The 18,633-nt window shown below is 33.6% G+C and overlaps 5 protein-coding genes across 10 annotated transcripts in view; 2 read left to right on the forward strand and 3 right to left on the reverse strand.

Moving 5' to 3' along the window:
* LOC135835115 (uncharacterized) overlaps positions 1-18,633 on the forward strand; it is a 473,170-nt gene that overhangs the window by 391,271 nt on the left and 63,266 nt on the right. The window lies entirely within an intron of this gene.
* The window catches only part of LOC135835134 (endocuticle structural glycoprotein SgAbd-9-like), a 98,287-nt gene that overhangs the window by 21,430 nt on the left and 58,224 nt on the right, over positions 1-18,633 (forward strand). The window lies entirely within an intron of this gene.
* On the reverse strand, positions 3,989-5,941 carry LOC135835120 (speckle-type POZ protein B-like). Its single transcript, XM_065349245.1, has 2 exons — positions 5,754-5,941; positions 3,989-5,510 (listed from the first exon to the last, which is right to left on the reverse strand). Exon 2 carries the CDS (start codon positions 5,381-5,383, stop codon positions 4,271-4,273), a length of 1,113 nt encoding a protein of 370 aa, XP_065205317.1. The 5' UTR covers positions 5,384-5,510; positions 5,754-5,941; the 3' UTR covers positions 3,989-4,270.
* On the reverse strand, positions 7,951-10,863 carry LOC135835124 (speckle-type POZ protein-like). Its single transcript, XM_065349252.1, has 2 exons — positions 10,581-10,863; positions 7,951-10,415 (listed from the first exon to the last, which is right to left on the reverse strand). The coding sequence occupies exon 2, from the start codon at positions 10,290-10,292 to the stop codon at positions 9,207-9,209; it is 1,086 nt and encodes a 361-aa protein (XP_065205324.1). The 5' UTR covers positions 10,293-10,415; positions 10,581-10,863; the 3' UTR covers positions 7,951-9,206.
* On the reverse strand, positions 14,735-16,899 carry LOC135835128 (speckle-type POZ protein B-like). Of its 3 annotated transcripts, none has more exons than XM_065349258.1 (2): positions 16,662-16,899; positions 14,735-16,397 (listed from the first exon to the last, which is right to left on the reverse strand). In XM_065349258.1, exon 2 carries the CDS (start codon positions 16,275-16,277, stop codon positions 15,210-15,212), a length of 1,068 nt encoding a protein of 355 aa, XP_065205330.1. In that variant the 5' UTR covers positions 16,278-16,397; positions 16,662-16,899; the 3' UTR covers positions 14,735-15,209. The 3 variants fall into 3 exon arrangements, with proteins under 3 accessions (XP_065205330.1, XP_065205332.1, XP_065205331.1); XM_065349260.1 differs by having other exon boundaries at positions 16,658-16,899; XM_065349259.1 differs by having other exon boundaries at positions 16,647-16,899.

Genomic DNA, 18,633 nt, shown 5'->3' on the forward strand with positions numbered 1-18,633 from the left:
AACCATTAGAACAGTTTCCAAACTGAAAAATGGAAAACTTAAGTACGTGCATAAAATCTGACATTGTGAATCATCTACGCAGGTAGGTACCTAGTAAGTTTTTGGCTACAAATGAGAAAATCAATAAATTACTCTTTTTATTTTATTTTTTTCATTTTCATTATCAGTGATTTTTGGATAGTGGCATTTTTCAGACACAGGCCAACTTATTATTTTTTGAAGTTCGAAATTTTCACCCCTCCCCCCAATCACAGTCACTTAAGGTACAAAAGGTCAAAAATGGTCACATAAGATCACGACCGTCTTGAAAAATGCGGTCATAATCATGATGGCCTAATATGATTCTTTTTTCTTGTGCATTGGGTCCACTGCTCTTTTTGATTTTTTTTTTTTTTTAAATCGAATTCAAAATTTCAAAAAAATGACCTTTCTGTTATTTAAACCTTTGACCATCCCCACTTTAGTAGTTCATAAAAGTACTCCATTCCTCAAGTTTCATCTCTGAACGTGTGAACTATTATATAGAACAGTTTCCAGACTAAAAAATTGAATTTTATCCGATTTTGTAGCTGTGATTTACTGAGGGTTGCTCTGCAGCTTTTTTTTGTTCAAGTTAGGTATTCAAGTTCAAGTTGTATCCCCAAGTAGAAAGGATAAAATGCAGAATGTTTTAGTGAAACACTGAGGTGCTCACTGAAAATTTCAAGAAATTTCAATTCAAAATTTCATTTTTATTACTCCTTGCGTTTTTACAACTTTGAACCTGAACTGAATAACTTTCCAACAATCAAAGCTACAGCTCTCAGTATGAAAAAAAAAACAAAAAAAAATAAATAAAGGAAAATATAAATATTTAATTTTGAGTTCGCAGATGAATGATATTTAATTTTGAGTAATCTTAATTGAAATTTTGACGATTTTTATAAATTTACGTGTAAAAGATCGCAGATGAATGATTGATTTTTGATGTATGCCATGAAAAAAACTGAAAATTGTAAAAAAGTTTGAAAATTAACATTTTAATTTCATTTTGTTTTTTTGAAGCATTTTTGAGTGGTTTCGAAGGAGGTTAGTTGTGGACGAAATACACCGATTCGCGCAAATTTCAAAAATTTCCTCGCCAATGGAAAACTTTTGATTCTTTTCTGGAGCAAATTCAAAATTCTGGAGAAATTGAAAAATATCGCTGGAGGCTCCAGAATGGCTGGAAATGGTGAAATTAATATTAGTTTTGGGATTTATTTTGACCATTTTTATTGGTCAAGTACGTACTTCTTTTAAAAAAAAGCATAAATCGCCAAAAACAGTCAATTTTGAATTATCAAAAATTCGCCAAAATTCGAAAAATGAACTTGGGCAGCTGAAAATTTGGATTTGGGGGGTTTTAGAACACGCTCTTTCCCAAAATCGCGGTCCCGTCATAAATTGGGGTTTTAACATCTCAAAAACCTGGCAACACTGTTCCGAACTGCTGATTTCACAACCTGATAGACTCTTACTACACTTAGAAGTTAGAACCACCCCTACTTCCAGCACCTACCCTCAATGCAACGTAATACACTCGCTTTGCAACGAAATTTTACCTCGTCTCTCCGCAAACTGGTTTCACCTCCGCAAAGTCCAAAAAAGTCGTCATTTTTTTCAACTTTGAAGCTTTATAACAATTGTCCTTTGAAACTTTTTCAAATTTTTTTTTGCCATAAACACTCTCCAGCTTACAGGCGTTCGTATGCATAAAAATTCAGAATTTTTGGTTCGGCAAGTTTCGAGTTTACCGGCAACAAAAAAAGGGGACTTTCCTTTATAGTATTATAGATATATGTAATTGCTAAGTTACGTGCTGTACGTTACATACAAAAAACACTTCTCGAATTAAATTACCGAAAATCATTTTTCAAGCAATACTTCACAATAAAAACAGAAACTGGCTAAATCAAAATCAAAATGAAAATGAACATCACATCACCTTCAACAGTCAACGTCGACGACACACGTACGAGATTTTATCAAACAGCTGTGTTCGCATAGTTCGCCTCACCATGCGTCACTATCATTCCAGCAGGAAGGTGGGAGGAGGAGGGATCTTCTCAATGGGCATTATTTCCAAGAACGCTAAGTTGAATAATATCCTTTATCTGTAGATAAGAATTAAGAACCGCCGAACTGACGCTTGCCGGTGGTGGCGGTGGTAAATGCGCATTGCGCAATATTGCGACGAACGTGAAATTGTATGTATACGAAATCAAACATAGGCTAAGGCTTACAATTCAATGAAGGGACCAAGGGACAATCGAATACGTAATAAAATCATAAATAACTTCCCGAGGATGAAGAGTGTCGAGTATCTCCAGAACCCTACTGACAAAGAATCTCAGCCAGCACAAAAATTTTTGAATTTGAACTGGATAAGAAGGATACCAGCCAGAATTTCAGGTGCTGAAATTCATTTATTGATTTTTGGGGAAGGAATTCAAATATGGCCTAAAAATGAAAAACAAATCAGAAGTTCACCAACTGGAGCGTCTAGCGAACTTTCAGATTCCCTAGTTTTAAAGAAAATGAAAGTAAGGTGAAAATGAAATTCAGTAGGTACCTATAAACTTGGATTTACCGTCTTCATGACCCATTCGACCATTCATAAATCAATTTTCGAAATATTTTTGTGCTGCTGTAAACGGAGAAAGAATCTCACTCTCGCCAAAGTTATGACTTTTTGGAAAAAGTTGAGAAAAAGTTGTGTAAGTTGGGAAAATGGAAAATAAAATCAAAGAATTTTCAAATACCATGGGTTTTATTTATTTTTTGAATTATAGGTAAATTTTCAAAAGCTTTCGCTTCGCTTCGTTCGGGCCAAATCATTTGCCCATTCCTTTCTCAGATCAAAGTTGGCGTTGGCGAGTAGATGAATTTGACTTTTCAGTTCTCACATCAAATGTCGTTTTACTTGAAATTTCCTGGAAAAAAAAGTCTCGCCATTCCAGTCTAAACTGCCAGAAAGTCTCAACTTCACCTAAAATATCAATAAAGTTCTATTTATTGCCAACAATTTGGAAACAATTTCTAATTTTAGCCAAAATTACTTCAGTTTGAAAATATAAAAATTTTGCCCTAAAAACATGAAGAACTGCGAATTTTTAAGAGCTCTTGCTCTCACTTCGCTCAGGTGCTTATTCCTATTTTTGAAAAGATTATAATTCCCTGAAAACTATAGGTAGGTACTTACCTACTACTTATTGTTAAAAATTGGAAAATTTCGAAGCAATGAAAATCAACTGTTTGCCTAAATAAGAATGATGTTCTTGCATACTTATTTCACGTTTCAAGTTATCAGTTTTTCAAATTTTTCTGCTCCACAATTTTTTAAAAATTTTCATGAGTGGAAAAATCAACTTGAGAAATTCCAGAAACATAACCAAGTTGATAAGAAAAACTCAAGATTTTTCAAGTACCTAACTAAAATAATCAATTTTGAAAATTTAAAATTATTCAACAATTTTGTTTCCATTTTTCAACTCCACCTTACAGATAATTGGCACCAGTGCGCTCCCAAATATTTCCCAAAGTTTCATATTATCTGGTTTTAGAAATGATTTTGGCATCCTTAATGCATTTAAGAAGAAAATATATTCAAATCAAATCGAAATACGATTTTACCTCAAAATAAGCGGTTGTCAAACTTTTGAACCACTCATAGTAGAATCCAGAGCCAGAAAAACATAATTTTTTCAAAAAGGTCCCTCTGATGGCCCATTTCTCTCCTCCCAAAAGGCATCCGGAGCTAAAAAATTTTCTGAATACCTACTTTAAACTCAAAATGATTCGAATTTTTTTTTCGAAACCCACCATGAAGATTGATTAGGTGATTTCAGTTTTTTTTTTTCAATTTTTTAATTTATTTTCTTGCATACGAAACAGAAGTACCTAGGTAGGTATATCACCAATGCTTACATAGGAAGTAGGTATCGACTCCAACGAATGTAGATAGGTATTATGTATTACATAAGTATGCGAGTACAAAAAATAGAGCCAATAGGTAGGTAAATTAGAGATAATGAGCAATAAACGAAATCGAAAATAAAAATTATAAAAATTACTAAGTAAGTATGCATAATAAATGATACAAACGAAATTTTAAAAAGATAGAAACAAAAAAAGAACGAAACTTCTTCGCATTGGATCAATATGCACTTGTTGTCTTACGACTCAAAAAAATATAAGTAACAGTCGATAATTAAGGAGGTACCTACAAATTCAGTCAGTCGTTTGACGGTCATCGTTGGGCTAAAGCTAAGCACACATCGCTGACTAATCGGAAATCGGATTGAATATTTCTCCAACCTACTGTATTCAACACTTCAACAGGTTTAGAAATGATAAACTTAATCACTTCATTTTTCAATTCGCTTATACCATGATTATCTGCCAACATCAGCATTTTTGTTGCGTTCTCTACCGACAAGGTCTTATACACTTTCTCCGCACATATCATTTTCAATCCACTCAGCTGATATTTATCAGCAGCTGCCAACAAACTTTCTGCAACGTTCTCCAAATTTTCGCATCTACCCGTATAAATATATCTCAAAAACTCGTCCATGATTTCTGCGTTCATATCTTTGATATTGATTCGATTTTGTCCATTTTCTTCCAACTCGTGATGAAGTCGGGCAGCTAACACTGGACTGCGAGATGCTAAAATATTCCGATGGGCTCGATACTCTCGACTACCGACTATAAGCACTACATCAGCGAACCGATCGTCATCTTCCAATAACTTTTTAAAGTTATCAAAAATATCGAAACGAGCAGCATTTGGATATAGAGACGTCTTATCGCACTGATGGATGGTCCTATCGATAGAATCGCATACGCTGGAAAAATGAACTTCGCACATCACTGTCAATTTATTATCGACTAGCAAGTTGCTCCACCATGCATCCCATGCATCGCCGCTTTTCTTCATGAATTCTTTGTAACCCCGACTATTAGAACCAGTTGAAGTCCGCTTGAGATGCTTTCCTTTTGCACAATTAAATTCGTTTATTGTTCCCTTCCCATACCTGGACCTTTTATTTTGTTCAGAATCTACTACGTAAAAACAGTATTTTACGTACATCTTTTCAAATACATGACTCCGACAGGTCAAGTAAAGAGAAACCGCATCATTCGCGTCTGTCTCACCATTCGGATAAAGTCTCAGCTCCCAAATAACATCCTTATTTGAGTCAGCTGAGAATGTCGGTGAACAAACAACACTTCCTGCTGCTTCGAGAAAATCGAAATTATGAATCGTCCAAACATAACTCACTTCATGGACCTGCACTTGAGTGTTGCAGCTTTTTTCGGCCAAGGCGCAATCTGCGCCACAATGATTCGATGACATACTGAATTATTAAACCGATCGCAAGAAACTGACAAATTTGAATTCATAGAAATACTGACTCGATGAACGATGGAGTTATTCGTTTTGAATATGCTAGCTTTTTTTGCATCAATCAGTAACCTGGAACCTGAAAAATAGAAGATCAACGATCGTTAGATCAGTTTCAAATTTCAATTCACAAATAGGCAGTTATAGGTTCGTTTGAGCATCCTATTCCCTCAATTTTGACTTCAATTTTCAACGTGAAGTTTTCTTTCATTTATAAGAAATTGTAAGTAATCGTATGAAAGCTTGATGACAGGCAATGAAAAAGAATCTACCCAGGCTACATAGAATACAGACATATAGGCACTAAGTAGGTACAACTTACTCGATAGATGATATGTCGAACGTTCCAAATTTCAGTTCCAAACAACGATAGCCGAATAAGTACTACTGACCAAACGTTTACACAAAATTTTGAAGTAAAACAAAACTACGCATTCATATTATTTCTCCGTATTTCGTAGCACGCTTGATAGCTACTGATAATTTGATAGGACAATAGGACATGTAACAACCAACCATCTCAAGTTCCCTTTCTTCTACTTCTTCAGTTTTTACACACGTGATTGTGTATAGTTTACCAGTGTTGGCACTGTGGAGTACCTATATCTGTTGAAATGGAATTTCTCTTTCTGAAGGAGGGGCTATACTGAATTTAACCGTAAACTTAAACTTAACCCTAGAAGTTAAACAAAGGCAAATTTTAGGTTAACGGACGTTAAATTCAGTATAAACCAAGCTAAAGTATAAGTTAAGGGAATAAGTATCCCCTTAAATTCAGTATAGCCCATCCTTGAGTTGCCAATTGCCATGGCCTCGTAGTCGTAATCATTTGATTATTTTTTGAAAAATCGATGAAAAACGGAAAAAAATTAATTGTAAGATTATAGTAACAAGGCATGGGAAGTTTCCCTTTGGGCAGTTGGGCACAGACACAGGTAAATCAAAGAAAATTAATTTTCCAAATTAGGTAATGTACCAAGCACCAACAAGGAGAATTTCAGCAACCGAAATTTATTTTCCGATTTTTTAATGAATTTTCAAAATTTTCAATTTGGCTTATTATTTTTCATGAAAAAAATAAAATTTGATCATAGCCTTCTTTCCACTTTCCAATAGTCGAGTGATCTCCTACAGATTTTCAGATTTTCTGGTTTTCAAATTTTCAAAAAAATGCTATGAGTGGGTGAATAGAGTCCAAATGAAATTTTGCCACTGTAAACTCGGATTAGCCGCCTTTGTGACCCTTCCAATCAACTTTATAACGTATTTTCAAACATTTATTTATGCTAGTTCAAATCAAAGATTTTCTCCAGGGTTAATTTTTGAAAAAAAAAAGAATAGAAAACTCGTTCGTGTAGGGCACTACAGCTTCGTTCCCTTTCTTCTTCAGTTTTTACACACGTGATTATGTATAGTTTACCGGTGTTGGCACTGTGGACTATCTGTTGAAATGGAATTTCTTTTCTTGAGTTGTCAATTGCCATAGCCTCGTAATCCTTTTGATTATTTTTTGAAAAATCGATGAAAAAAATTTAATTGTAAGATTATATGTAGTACTAAGGAATGGGAAATTTCCCGTAGCTATAGTGCCTTAGTTCGTGAACGAGCCAATGAAAAACTTTGAAAGGCTGTGTACGAGTTGTTTCAACCCGATTGATTTAAAACTTAATGTGAAAGTGAAGATTTTGACCACCACTCGAAAAATACTGAAAAAATTACCAGTAGTAAAAAATACACTGAAATAGGTAAAAATGATTTTTAGACCTACTTACTTACAAATTTTGGACTCCCCCTACATTGATTTGAAGTTTTCACAGTTGATTTTGGGGTCGTTGTTGAACCGAATACCAAATTTCATCACCTCTGGCCGCTCTGAAGCCTAACTAGCAGGGTTGTACAATAACGTGTTATTAAAAAAAAAAAAGTTTTTTTTTGTTTTAAAACAGTTTTTTTTCATGTTTAAAACTACGTCGTTTGTTTAAAACGCGTTTTAAACACGTTTGTTTAAAACGCGTTTTAAACACGTTTGTTTAAAATGTGTTTTAAACACAAATTCATTTGTTTAGGGTTCACCAGACATCAACTTTTAAGATGTGACGTCATAAAATAGCTATAAAGCTCAAGAAATATTGAAAAATTGGAATCAAAGCACAAAATTTGTCTCTAAAAATACAGTTGTTCGATTTCACTTTTTTTCAACAAGAAACTATATAAAATAAAACGTGTTTTTTTAGGAAATTGGAGTGGAAAAAACACGTTTAAAACAAAAAAAAAACCACTGTTTTAAATGGTTTTAAACGGCCTTTTTTGTTTAAAACATCGTTCTGTTTTTTTTTTTTTCATTTATTTTAAACGTGTTTTAAACATGTTTAAAACATTTTTTGTTCCTGCTAACTAGCGTGATTTCCAATTCCTCCGAAATTTTAAAATTATGTACTAACCTTCGGAGTAATAAATTCGAATTTATCTAGGTGCTGATTTTCAAATCAGTAAAGTAAATAAATTGAACAATGAACATTAAATAAAATTTACTGTGAAAAAAAATAAAGGAATATCGGTTAAGTATATACCTACTGATGCATAGCTAATGTATCAAAGAAAAAATAAAATGAAAAATAACTTCAATCGTACCTACCTATCTATCTACGTACTAGGTACTTATGAAACGAATTTGAAATAAGTTTGCAAGAAAATACACATCTTATAAACTACGAGTATAGGTTTACATAATCTTAAAATTACATAAATATTATAGAATAATGAAGCAAACGCACCTAAAAGGTCAACTTTATATTCAACTATTCATAATTTCTATGCAAGTTTGCGTAAAATCGAGATAAAATAAAAATAAAATGGCTAAATTTACAAAAGATGAATTGATCACATAGTTAAATTATCTACCCTGATTTGATTGCCATTCAGCATTATTTAGTACCCAACAGTAAAATTTGAAATGCTCAATTTAAATAAAATTTTTTTTTTTAAATTGGGAAATTCGTTTTCTAAAGATCTGGTGGACTATCTGAAGGTCATTTTTTCCAATCAGATTGAAAAATCTTGAGCTGAAATACTTATCAAAAAATAAACAAATTAAAAATTAGCAATTAGATCAAAATGATGATTTTTTAAAAACAATTTTCAAAAATGACATCAAGTTCGAATAGGTTAAAAGTTCATAACATGTTCGAAAAAACAAAATTCAATGGCAAAGTTTGGAATATAAAATAATTTTGTGTGGTCCATTTGAAAAACGCCAGACATCGGATTTCTTCATCACAATACTCTTCAACGTAGATTTTACGTACCTAGTTAATAGAAAAACCAATTGAAAATTTTTCAGACTTACCATAATAAGTAGGTATAAATACTTAAGTACCTATCATATGCAATTCAAATAATAAAAATTAAAGTCAACTTGAACAAAATATGTATCTAAGAGTATGAAATCATTTCTACACAGAAACAATCATCAAGTGTAGGATCTAAATGATTTAAAAAAAAAAAAAAAAAAAAAAAAAACAGAACTAGGTATCATAATTCTTGAATTAAAAAGCTCTCAGCTTACGACTTTGTTTATACAAAAAACAAAAACAAAATCATGAATAAATTTAAATTTTAATAATTTATTTTTCATCCTTAATTTTAATTCTATTTTTATTTTTTACGATTGTAAGTTAAATACCTTAAGTAAACTATTAATTTTCAAAATTAAAAATTTTTAAATCTTAAATTTAATTTTAAAATAACAAACGATTTTAATCATTTGTTTAACAAATCATAGTCGTGCTAAAGCTGAACACACTTCATTCACCAACTCGTTCGAATGAATATCTTTCCAACCTGGTGAATTCAACACTCTGGCAGGTTTCAAAGAAATAAACTTGATCGCTTCATTTTTCAGTTCTTTAACGTCGTACAAATCTGCTAATGCTAAAATACTCGCAGCATTATCCACCGATATAGTCGCCCCTAATTCTTCGGCACACATAAGTTTTAATCGATCTAAACCATATTTATCAGCAGCTGCCAATAAATCTGCGGGTACTTTTTTCAGACTTTTACACTTCCCGGTGTAAATATACCTCAGTAATTGGTAAACAGTTTCAGCATCCATGTCATCGATTTCTACTCGATTTAGTCTTCTTTCTTTCATATCGTGTTTAAACATCGTAGCAAACACCGGACTATTCGCCATCAGTATATTCTTATGCGCTGGGAACTCTTTATCGTCATTCGATATAAGAGTAACATCGCTAAATTCTCCACGTTTGAGCATCTGTCTCAAATTTTTCTTAAGATTGCAAGCAGGAAGATCTGGAAACAGCTTGGGTTTTATGCATTCGTGCACGGTTTTCTTAATTGCATCACCGTGAACTGCGGAAAACTCTATCTCGAACATAATCGTCAACGCGTTACCGATCAACAAGTTGTTTCTAAAAATGTCATCTTTCTTGAGAAATTCTTTAAAACCTAGATTACAATGATCGATTTCCCTGTCGAATTCGTTCACTTTAGTAACTTTAGCGAACACTTTATTTCGATTCGAATCCAAAATAAAGACGTTTAATTTCGCGTAAACCTTGTCTTTTACGAAACTACAGTTCATCAAGTAGACAGAAATGGTGTCTTTGTCGTCTGTCTCGCCGTTAGGTTTAAGTTCAAAGTTCCATTTAAACTTACGATTAGCGGTGATTGAGAACGTAGTCGCGTATAACGTACTTCCTTCTGCTTCGTGAAAATTGAAATCGTGAATCGTCCAAATATAACTCGCTTTATCGATCCGAGCTTCGGTGCTGCCAGTTTTTCTTGCCAATGTACAAAGAGGAGTACAAACGCTGGAATGGCATAATGGGAATGGCATGTTGAGGGAAGTATAAATTTGCAAATTTATCGCGACGAATGGGAGCTTCAATTCATAAAATACTGTTCCTAGGAATACGATTACGTTATTCGTTCTTTATCTGCTTTTTATCCAATACATGAACTGAAACGAGAAAATTTGGATAGGTATATGAGATCGTTTAAGTAAAATTTACCTACTTACGATTTGCATTAGGTATAGTTAATTAGTCAGTTACACATTTTGCACGATAGATGTAGGCCGGTAGATAGAATTATAGATACTAGAAACTTATTAGTTATTACTCACCAACGTATTTTCCTTTTATTTACAATCAGACAAAAATCCAATAGTGACTAAACGACCATCTATGAAGACTTTTCATACGTTGAAGAAGGCAATTCACTTCACTGTATCTGTTCTTCAACTTATATGGGTATTAGGTAGCTACTAGCTAGTTAGTAGCTAAAAAAAATCACTGCTCGATTTCAACTAAAGCTAGGTATCAATTCAAAAATTGATAAATTCAACTTTCACGAAGTAGAGAAAATGAAATGAACGTTTTCTCAAGCGTGTATTCGTATTTGTCATGCGTCAGAATTAGACAATCAGTCTAGCAGGTAGGGTAGGGAGGAGAAGGAAAGATCTTCTCAACATGGACATGATTTTTCAAGAACGCTGAAGTTTTACATCATGAGTAGCGTATTCACTAGTACACTAGTACATTACAAAAGAGCATTCTTTATCTGTAGATAAGAATTTAGCGATGAGAAAAACGTATAGTGGTAGAATTGTGTAAGTGTGAACTACCTAGTACCTGTACCTACCACACGTGAGATTGTACACAAAGGCAAACATACGATTACATTCAATGAAGTGACCGATGGAATATTGAAATGGATCGTTTGTAGGTAGGTACTAGGTAGGTACTTAGGTAGGTAGAAGGGACTTTACCTTATATTTTGTGAAAACTAATCATAATTCCTTCTTTTCATACACACTCTTTATAAAATCATAATAAGAATGTTCAACGTTGGGGGGGGGGGGGGTTAACACCTAACAAGGGAAGTAGGTATTCTAATCGACAGAAAAAAAATTTGAACAGCACAAAGGGCAATCGATAGAGAATTCTAAATTACACCGCCATTCAAAATTTCAAGAGAAATAAATTCATCGATTTATGACGAATTTCTGAAAAATTAAACAGGTATGTTATGACTGAGCCAGTAGGAAGGTATAATATGGAAAAAATCAAAATTTCTCCATAAAAAGCTGAAATTCGGTATGTATACCCAATTTTCTCGTACGTATCCCCAATCAAATGGTGGTGGTTTGGAGTCGTTTTGGAGCCTGCAACAGATTTTTGGGTTCCCCAGTTTTCGAAAAAAAAAAAAAAACTGTAAGTAAGTAGGTAGGATCCTATTAACTCGGATGAAAATTGTTTTAAAAAATGAAAATCGACAATTTAAAACGTGAACTTGATACACGTTAGACTGGAAAATATTTTGACCAACGTTTCACACCACCACTTGTCTGCCCCCACAAGAGGCCATTACCCTTTGTCAACCTTCGTTTTTTGGCTATGTCGCCGAAATGAAGGGTCGGAGGGGAAAGAGTGATTGAACTAAAATAATTTTACGTCAAATTTCCTATAAGCATGACCAGTTCAGTTAAAATATATTCTTTGATTTATGGTGAATTTAAAAATCAAATTTTGGCCAAAAATGAGAAAAAAAATCATAATTTTACCAAATTGAGCTATAAAGCTGAAATTTGGGTCATACTCTACTTTCGAACTGCCAACTCGATTGGAAACGACTTCAAACCGTTTTGACTAGTTCTGGAGCCTCCAGTAGATTTTTGAAACTTAAAATTTCATCAAAAGCAATTGGAAAGCTAAAATTCATTCTGTAAACTAATTTCAATACGCTAGGTAGTCGACTGCAAGTAGATTTCAAGTCGTTTTGGACCCTTCAGCGAGTTTTTGGAAGTTACTGGAACCTCCAGTAAATTTTTGAAACTGGCAATTTCTACAAAATTTCATCAAATGAGGTTTGAACGTCGATTAAGTTAATTCGGATAGATTTTGTAGCATTTTTTGAAAAACAGAAGTTTTGAAAAATTTGCTGGAGACTCCAAAACGGATTGAAACTACCTGCGATACACCTCACAATCAGAATAATGTCAAAAATGGGGTGTCTCTGTTTGCTAAAAATTTTATGGAAATTTCTAGCATTGAAAAATCTGCTGGAGGTTTCGGTAATTTCCAAAAAGTCGCTGGAGGCTCCAAAATGACTTGAAATCTACCGGTAGTCGACTTGATAGCGTATTGAAAGTGGAGTACACAGTGAATTTTTGATTTCCAACTCTGTTTGATAAATTTTTATGGAAATTTCGAGCATTGAAAAATCTGCTGGAGGTTCCGGTAATTTCCAAAAAGTCGCTGGAGGCTCCAAAACGACTTGAAATCTACCCGTAGTCGACTTCATAGTTCATACAGCGCATTGAAATTAGTTTACAGAGTGAATTTTAGCTTTCCAACTGCTTTTTATGAAATTTGAAGTTTCTAAAATCTGTTGGAGACTTTGGAAATTTTCGAAAAGTCGCTGGAGGCTATAAAATGACTTGAACCAACCTGCAGTCGACTTGATAGCGTATTGAAATTGGAGTACACAGTGAATTTTTGATTTCCAACTCTGTTTGGTAAATTTTTATGGAAATTTTGAGCATTGAAATATGTGCTAGAGGCTCCAGTAATTTCCAAAAAGTCGCTAGAGCCTCCAAAACGACTTGAAATCTACTTGAAGTTGACTCTCCAGCGTATTGTAATTAGTTTACAGAATGAGTTTTAGCTTTCCAACTGCTTTTGATGACATTTTGTGGAAATTTCAAGTTTCAAAAATCTACTGGAAGCTCCAGAACTGCTCAAAGCGGTTTGAAATCGTTTCCAATCGATTTGGCAGGTCGAAAATAGAGTATGTCTCAAATTTAAGCTTTGTAGCTCAATTAGGTAAAATTATGATTTTTTGTCTCATTTTTGAGACCAATCTCAACAAATAATGTGAAATTCAGCTTTCCCACAATTTTCTCGAGGTTCGACTAAAAATTTTGCTAGAAAAAATCAGCCTTCGCGAACTGAAAATTGTTTTTTATAATGTACCTACCCAATTTTTGACCCCACGATCGCTTGATCAGGTTTTGAACCGTTCTTGTTCTAAAACCTCCAGCGGATTTTTAATTTCGATTTTTTTTTAAATTATTACTGGATAAAATTAATTTGAACCGGCACAAAAAAATTTCTAAATATCTGCCTAAATCGATCGAAAGAGTTACAAAAAATGGTAAATTTGAGTTTATACACATAGATGATGAATTTCATTTTTCTCCTATTTACCTTTTTTTTTTTTTCAAAAGTTGGAGAATCCAAAAGTTTTAATGGAGGCTCCAGAACCGTTCAAAACGATCAACAACCGACTCAAAAGAGATCGAAAAAAGAGTACTAAGTTTTTATCTTTTTTGTTCAGGTGTTCGCTAACAATGATGTCTTCGTTTTATTTTTTTTTATTTTTTTTTTCCAAAAACAATTACGTACCTACTGGAGAAAATTTTGGATTTAATATTTTGTACTCACAAAAAAAGATTCGAAAAAACGTACCTAAATCGGTCGAAAGGGGCACAAAAATGTTGAATTTCAGCTAATGGGTGCTGAATTTCATTTTCACCTTACGTAGTAATACCTAACCTTACGCTCATCTTTTCGAGAACACTGAAGAATCCAAAAATTCGCTGGAGGCTCCAGAACTGTAAGAAACCATGACCAATCGACCAACAGTCGACTGCAAAGGGGTTGAAAATAGGGAACAAATCGATTTTCAGTTTTCCAAGTCAACAATTTTGAGGTTTTCTATTTTTGGCTCCTTGAATTCTCAAAAAATTTTCAAAAAAAACCCTAAAAAAAAAAGAAAAACACCTTTTGGCATTTTTAATGTTCGAGTGTGTAAAGAACAATAAAAGAAAAAAAAGGGACTATTTTTCTTGTTTCAATTTTTTTTTTTTTTTAGTTCCTGGAAAATACCTCAAAATGTGTAGACGAATTCTCTTCATCTCTTGCACTGATAGGAAGTTCAGTTTTCTACAAAAAGGGTCAGGTACTTCATAACTGAAGAAGATAGGAAAGTTTTGAGAGAAAAAAGGGAATTCGCTTTACATATTTTTCAAATTTTATTATGACACTTTTTTGAATTTTATACTACCCACCCTATTAAGTATAGGTAAAAAGTGATTACGATTTTTTTTTTCTGGAAATTGAATAAGTACTTAGGTACAATTTAATTTTTTGGAAAATTTCAAAATTTGAGCACTTCATGTGAATTTGTAAAAAAAAAAATAGTGATTTTGGAGGTGCCAATAAGTACGTCTTTTTTGTGCCCACTGTAGAGATATCAAATTCCTCAACTTCGAGATATAAGATGAAAGATAATTATGTATTTATGAAATTTTCAAAATAATATTCAAATAGACATTACATAAACCAGTACCTATCAATGTATTCAATGTAATTAAATATCTTCTCTACTACATATACAGCAAAACCAACTACAAATGCTTCCCAGATTAGCCACCAGTAATTACTATCATAAAAATACAAAAATAATAATATAATAAAACCAGTAGACCTATTGAGCTATACAAACGAAAACTAAAATTAATCTTATAAAAGTCAACATTCGTAAATAATACATTTTTTTTTTTCAAAAAAAATCGAAAAAACTAAACAATAATTTATACCTTTTAAATAATTTCGTTTACCTGAATCAAAACAAAATTACAAATAAAAAAACTAAATCGGTTCTCGATTTTAAAAACTCTAGGTAAGCTACCTAATACCTGACGACACCGAATCCGACAAGTATAAAATTTTAATCACTCGTTTGACATTCATCGATTAGCTAAAGCTAAACACACATCATTTACTAACCAGAAATTAGATTTAATATTTGCCCAAGCGACTGTATTCAACACTTCAGCAGGCTTACGAGTGATGAACTTAATCACTTCATTTTTCAATTCCTTCAGACCATGTGTATCCGCCAACATGAGAATTTTCGCAGCATTCTCTACCGATAACGTCTTGTAAACTTCTTCCGCGCATATCATTTTCAATCGATCTAGCGAATATTTACTAGCAACTGCCAACAAATCTTCCGCTACTTTTTGCAAATTATTACATTTGCCGGTGTAAATGTATCTCAAAAATTCGTCCATGATTTCGGCGCTCATATCTTTGATATTGAAACGATTTCGTCCATTTTCTTCGGAATTTCGTTCGAGTATGGCTGCAAATGCTGAACAACGAGATGCCAAAATATTTCGGTGCGCTGGATACTCTTTACCACCGGCTACGAGTACGATATCGGAAAACTGACCATCTTCCAATAGCTGTTCCAAGTTTTCAAAAACATTACAACGAGGCACGTTTCGATATAAGGATGTCTTATCGCACTGATGGAAAGTTTTATCGATAGAATCGCGAACTTCGGAAAAATATACTTCGCACATGACCGTCAATTTATTATCGATCAATAAGGATTTCCCGATAGCTTCTTTTTTATTCAGTATATTTTGATAACCTCGACTTATGCCATCGCTGAATTCGCGCACTTCTTCACTCGTACGATGTATCTGCTTATTTTGTTGAGAATTTAAAACATAGAAGTTGTATTTTGCGTACACCTTTTCGTGTACACGACTTGAATACATCAAATAAAGCGAAACTGTATCTTTGGCATCTGTGTCACCGTTTGGTTCAAGTTGCATGATCCATCGAATATCATTATTTGAATCAGCTGCGAAGAAGGGGGAATTCACAGTAGTTCCTTTTGCTTCAAAGAAATCGAAATTATGGATCGTCCAAACATAACTCGCTTCGTGGATTCGAACTTGAGTGTTGCAACTCTTTTCGGCCAACGCACAATCGGCGCTACAATGATTCGAAATCGATGCCATATTGAATTATTGGTAAACGATGACGAGAAAGTGTGATGCTTCAATTTACAGATACGATTGAGTTGGTCGTTTTGAATTATATTCTAGCTTCTTGCTTTATTAACTTAGATAAACTGCTATCTGAAAAAACACCAAGTTGACGATCGTACATTAATTTCAATTCACATACAGGCAGTTGGGTTTATTTATACAGTCAGTTGGGCTCATTTGAACGTCTCATTTACCCAAAAATGGCTTTATAATTTTCAATATGATTTTTTTTTTTTTTCATTTTATAATCGTAATTACATAAATTAAAAGCTTAGTTATACTGGTAATCAGGAAACAATCTGAAAAACAATCCACCTATCTATTTTAAGTGCAACTTACTCGATAGGTACCTACATTGAGTGGTCCAAATTTCACTTCGCTGCTTTCTTCTCCAACGTAACGTAACTTCACACAACAAACCTCTCAAAAATTGAATAACCAAAATTCGTCTTTCACTTATCACTACCACAACATTTTGATACAAAATGTTTTGAAATGAAACTAAATCGCTGTATTTCGTAGGATGCTCGATTGAACATGTAACATTTCGAGTTCCTTCCCCTTCTTTCTCAGGTTTTACAATCATATAAGATTACGTATTATCATCTGCGCTGGCAACGCATTGCATCTAACGTACCTAATAGGTACCTATCTTACTGCATTTTAAATTTCAAGTGTATTACTCGTAATATGCCTCGTCTCGTAATTCAATTCAATAGAAATGCGACTCGTGCAAAACAATGGGAAAGGCATACATTTAAAAAAAGAAAAAAAATTCCATTCGATGGTCAGTAGCTATAGTTACTAGTTAGCAAGTAATTTCTGTGACAAAACAGACACAATTAGTCATCAACTGTCTCAATCGAACAATACCTATTTAAGAAATATATTAATATAAAAAAGGAACTGGTCTGAACTAACAAGGGAACCTCTTGAGGTGTCACTCTCCGATTTGAACGGGACCGCGATTTTTGGAAAAAGCATAGTCTAAAACACCCAAAACCAAATTTTCACCTGTCCAAGTTCATTTTTCGATTTTTGGCGAATTTATAAAAATTCAAAATTGACTGTTTTTGGCGATTTATGCTTTTTTTTTAAAAAGTACGTACTTGATCAATAAAAATGGTCAAAAGAAAGTCCCAAAACTGATATTAATTACCCAAATCCAAATTTCACCATTTCCAGCCATTCTGGAGCCTCCAGCGCGATTTTTCAATTTCTCCAGAATTTTGAATTTGCTCCAGAATGCGTGAATATGAAGTTGGGCAGCTAAAAATCGAGTTGTATATTATACTTGACCTGTTTAACGAGTTTATCCACATTTGAGACGATCTTGAGAGTGACACCTCAGAAGTGGCTTTTTGAACTGCTTTTTTCAAAATTAAAAAATCAAAAGTTTCCCGTTTGTGTGAAAATTTTTAAAATTCACGCGAATCGCTGTATTCTGTCCAAAACTAACCCCTCCCCCCCCCCAATCCAAATTTCACAATTTCCAGCCATTCTGAAGCCTCCAGCGCGATTTTCAATTTCTCCAGAATTTTGAATTTGCTCCAGAAGGCGTGAATATGAAGTTGGGCAGCTAAAAATCGAGTTGTATATTATACTTGACCTGTTTAACGAGTTTATCCACATTTGAGACGATCTTGAGAGTGACACCTCAGAAGTGGCTTTTTGAACTGCTTTTTTCAAAATTAAAAAATCAAAAGTTTCCCGTTTGTGTGAAAATTTTTAAAATTCACGCGAATCGCTGTATTCTGTCCAAAACTAACCCCCCCCCAATCCAAATTTCACAATTTCCAGCCATTCTGAAGCCTCCAGCGCGATTTTCAATTTCTCCAGAATTTTGAATTTTCTCCAGAAGGCGTGAATATGCAGTTGGGCAGCTAAAAATCGAGTTGTGTATTATACTCGACCTTGTTAACGAGTTTATCCACATTTGAGCCAATTTTTGGAGTGACACCTCAAGAGTGGTTTTTTGACCAGTTTTTTTCAAAATTAAAAAATCCCAAAAATTAAAAGTTTCCCGTTTGTGTGGAAATTTTTGACGCGAATCGCTCTATTTTGTCCCAAAACTAACCCCCCAAATCAAAATTTCACAATTTCCAGCCATTCTGGAGCCTCCAGCGTGATTTTTCAATTTCTCCAGAATTTTGAATTTGCTCCAGAAGGCGTGAATACGAAGTTAGGCAGCTAAAAATCGAGTTGTATATTACACTCGACCTGTTTAACGGGTTTATCCACACTTGAGCCTATTTTGAGACTGACACCTCAAGAGTGGTTTTTTGAGGTGTCACTCTCGCTCCAAAACGGCTGGAAATGGTAGGAT

This window comes from Planococcus citri, chromosome 2 (genome assembly GCF_950023065.1).
Source record: "Planococcus citri chromosome 2, ihPlaCitr1.1, whole genome shotgun sequence".
NCBI lineage: Eukaryota > Metazoa > Arthropoda > Insecta > Hemiptera > Pseudococcidae > Planococcus > Planococcus citri.

Coding starts and splice junctions, on each gene's coding strand:
- LOC135835120 (XM_065349245.1), bottom strand. CDS start 5,383: ATGTCATCGAATCATTGTGGCGCAGATTGCGCCTTGGCCGAAAAAAGC.
- LOC135835128 (XM_065349258.1), bottom strand. CDS start 16,277: ATGGCATCGATTTCGAATCATTGTAGCGCCGATTGTGCGTTGGCCGAA.
- LOC135835124 (XM_065349252.1), bottom strand. CDS start 10,292: ATGCCATTCCCATTATGCCATTCCAGCGTTTGTACTCCTCTTTGTACA.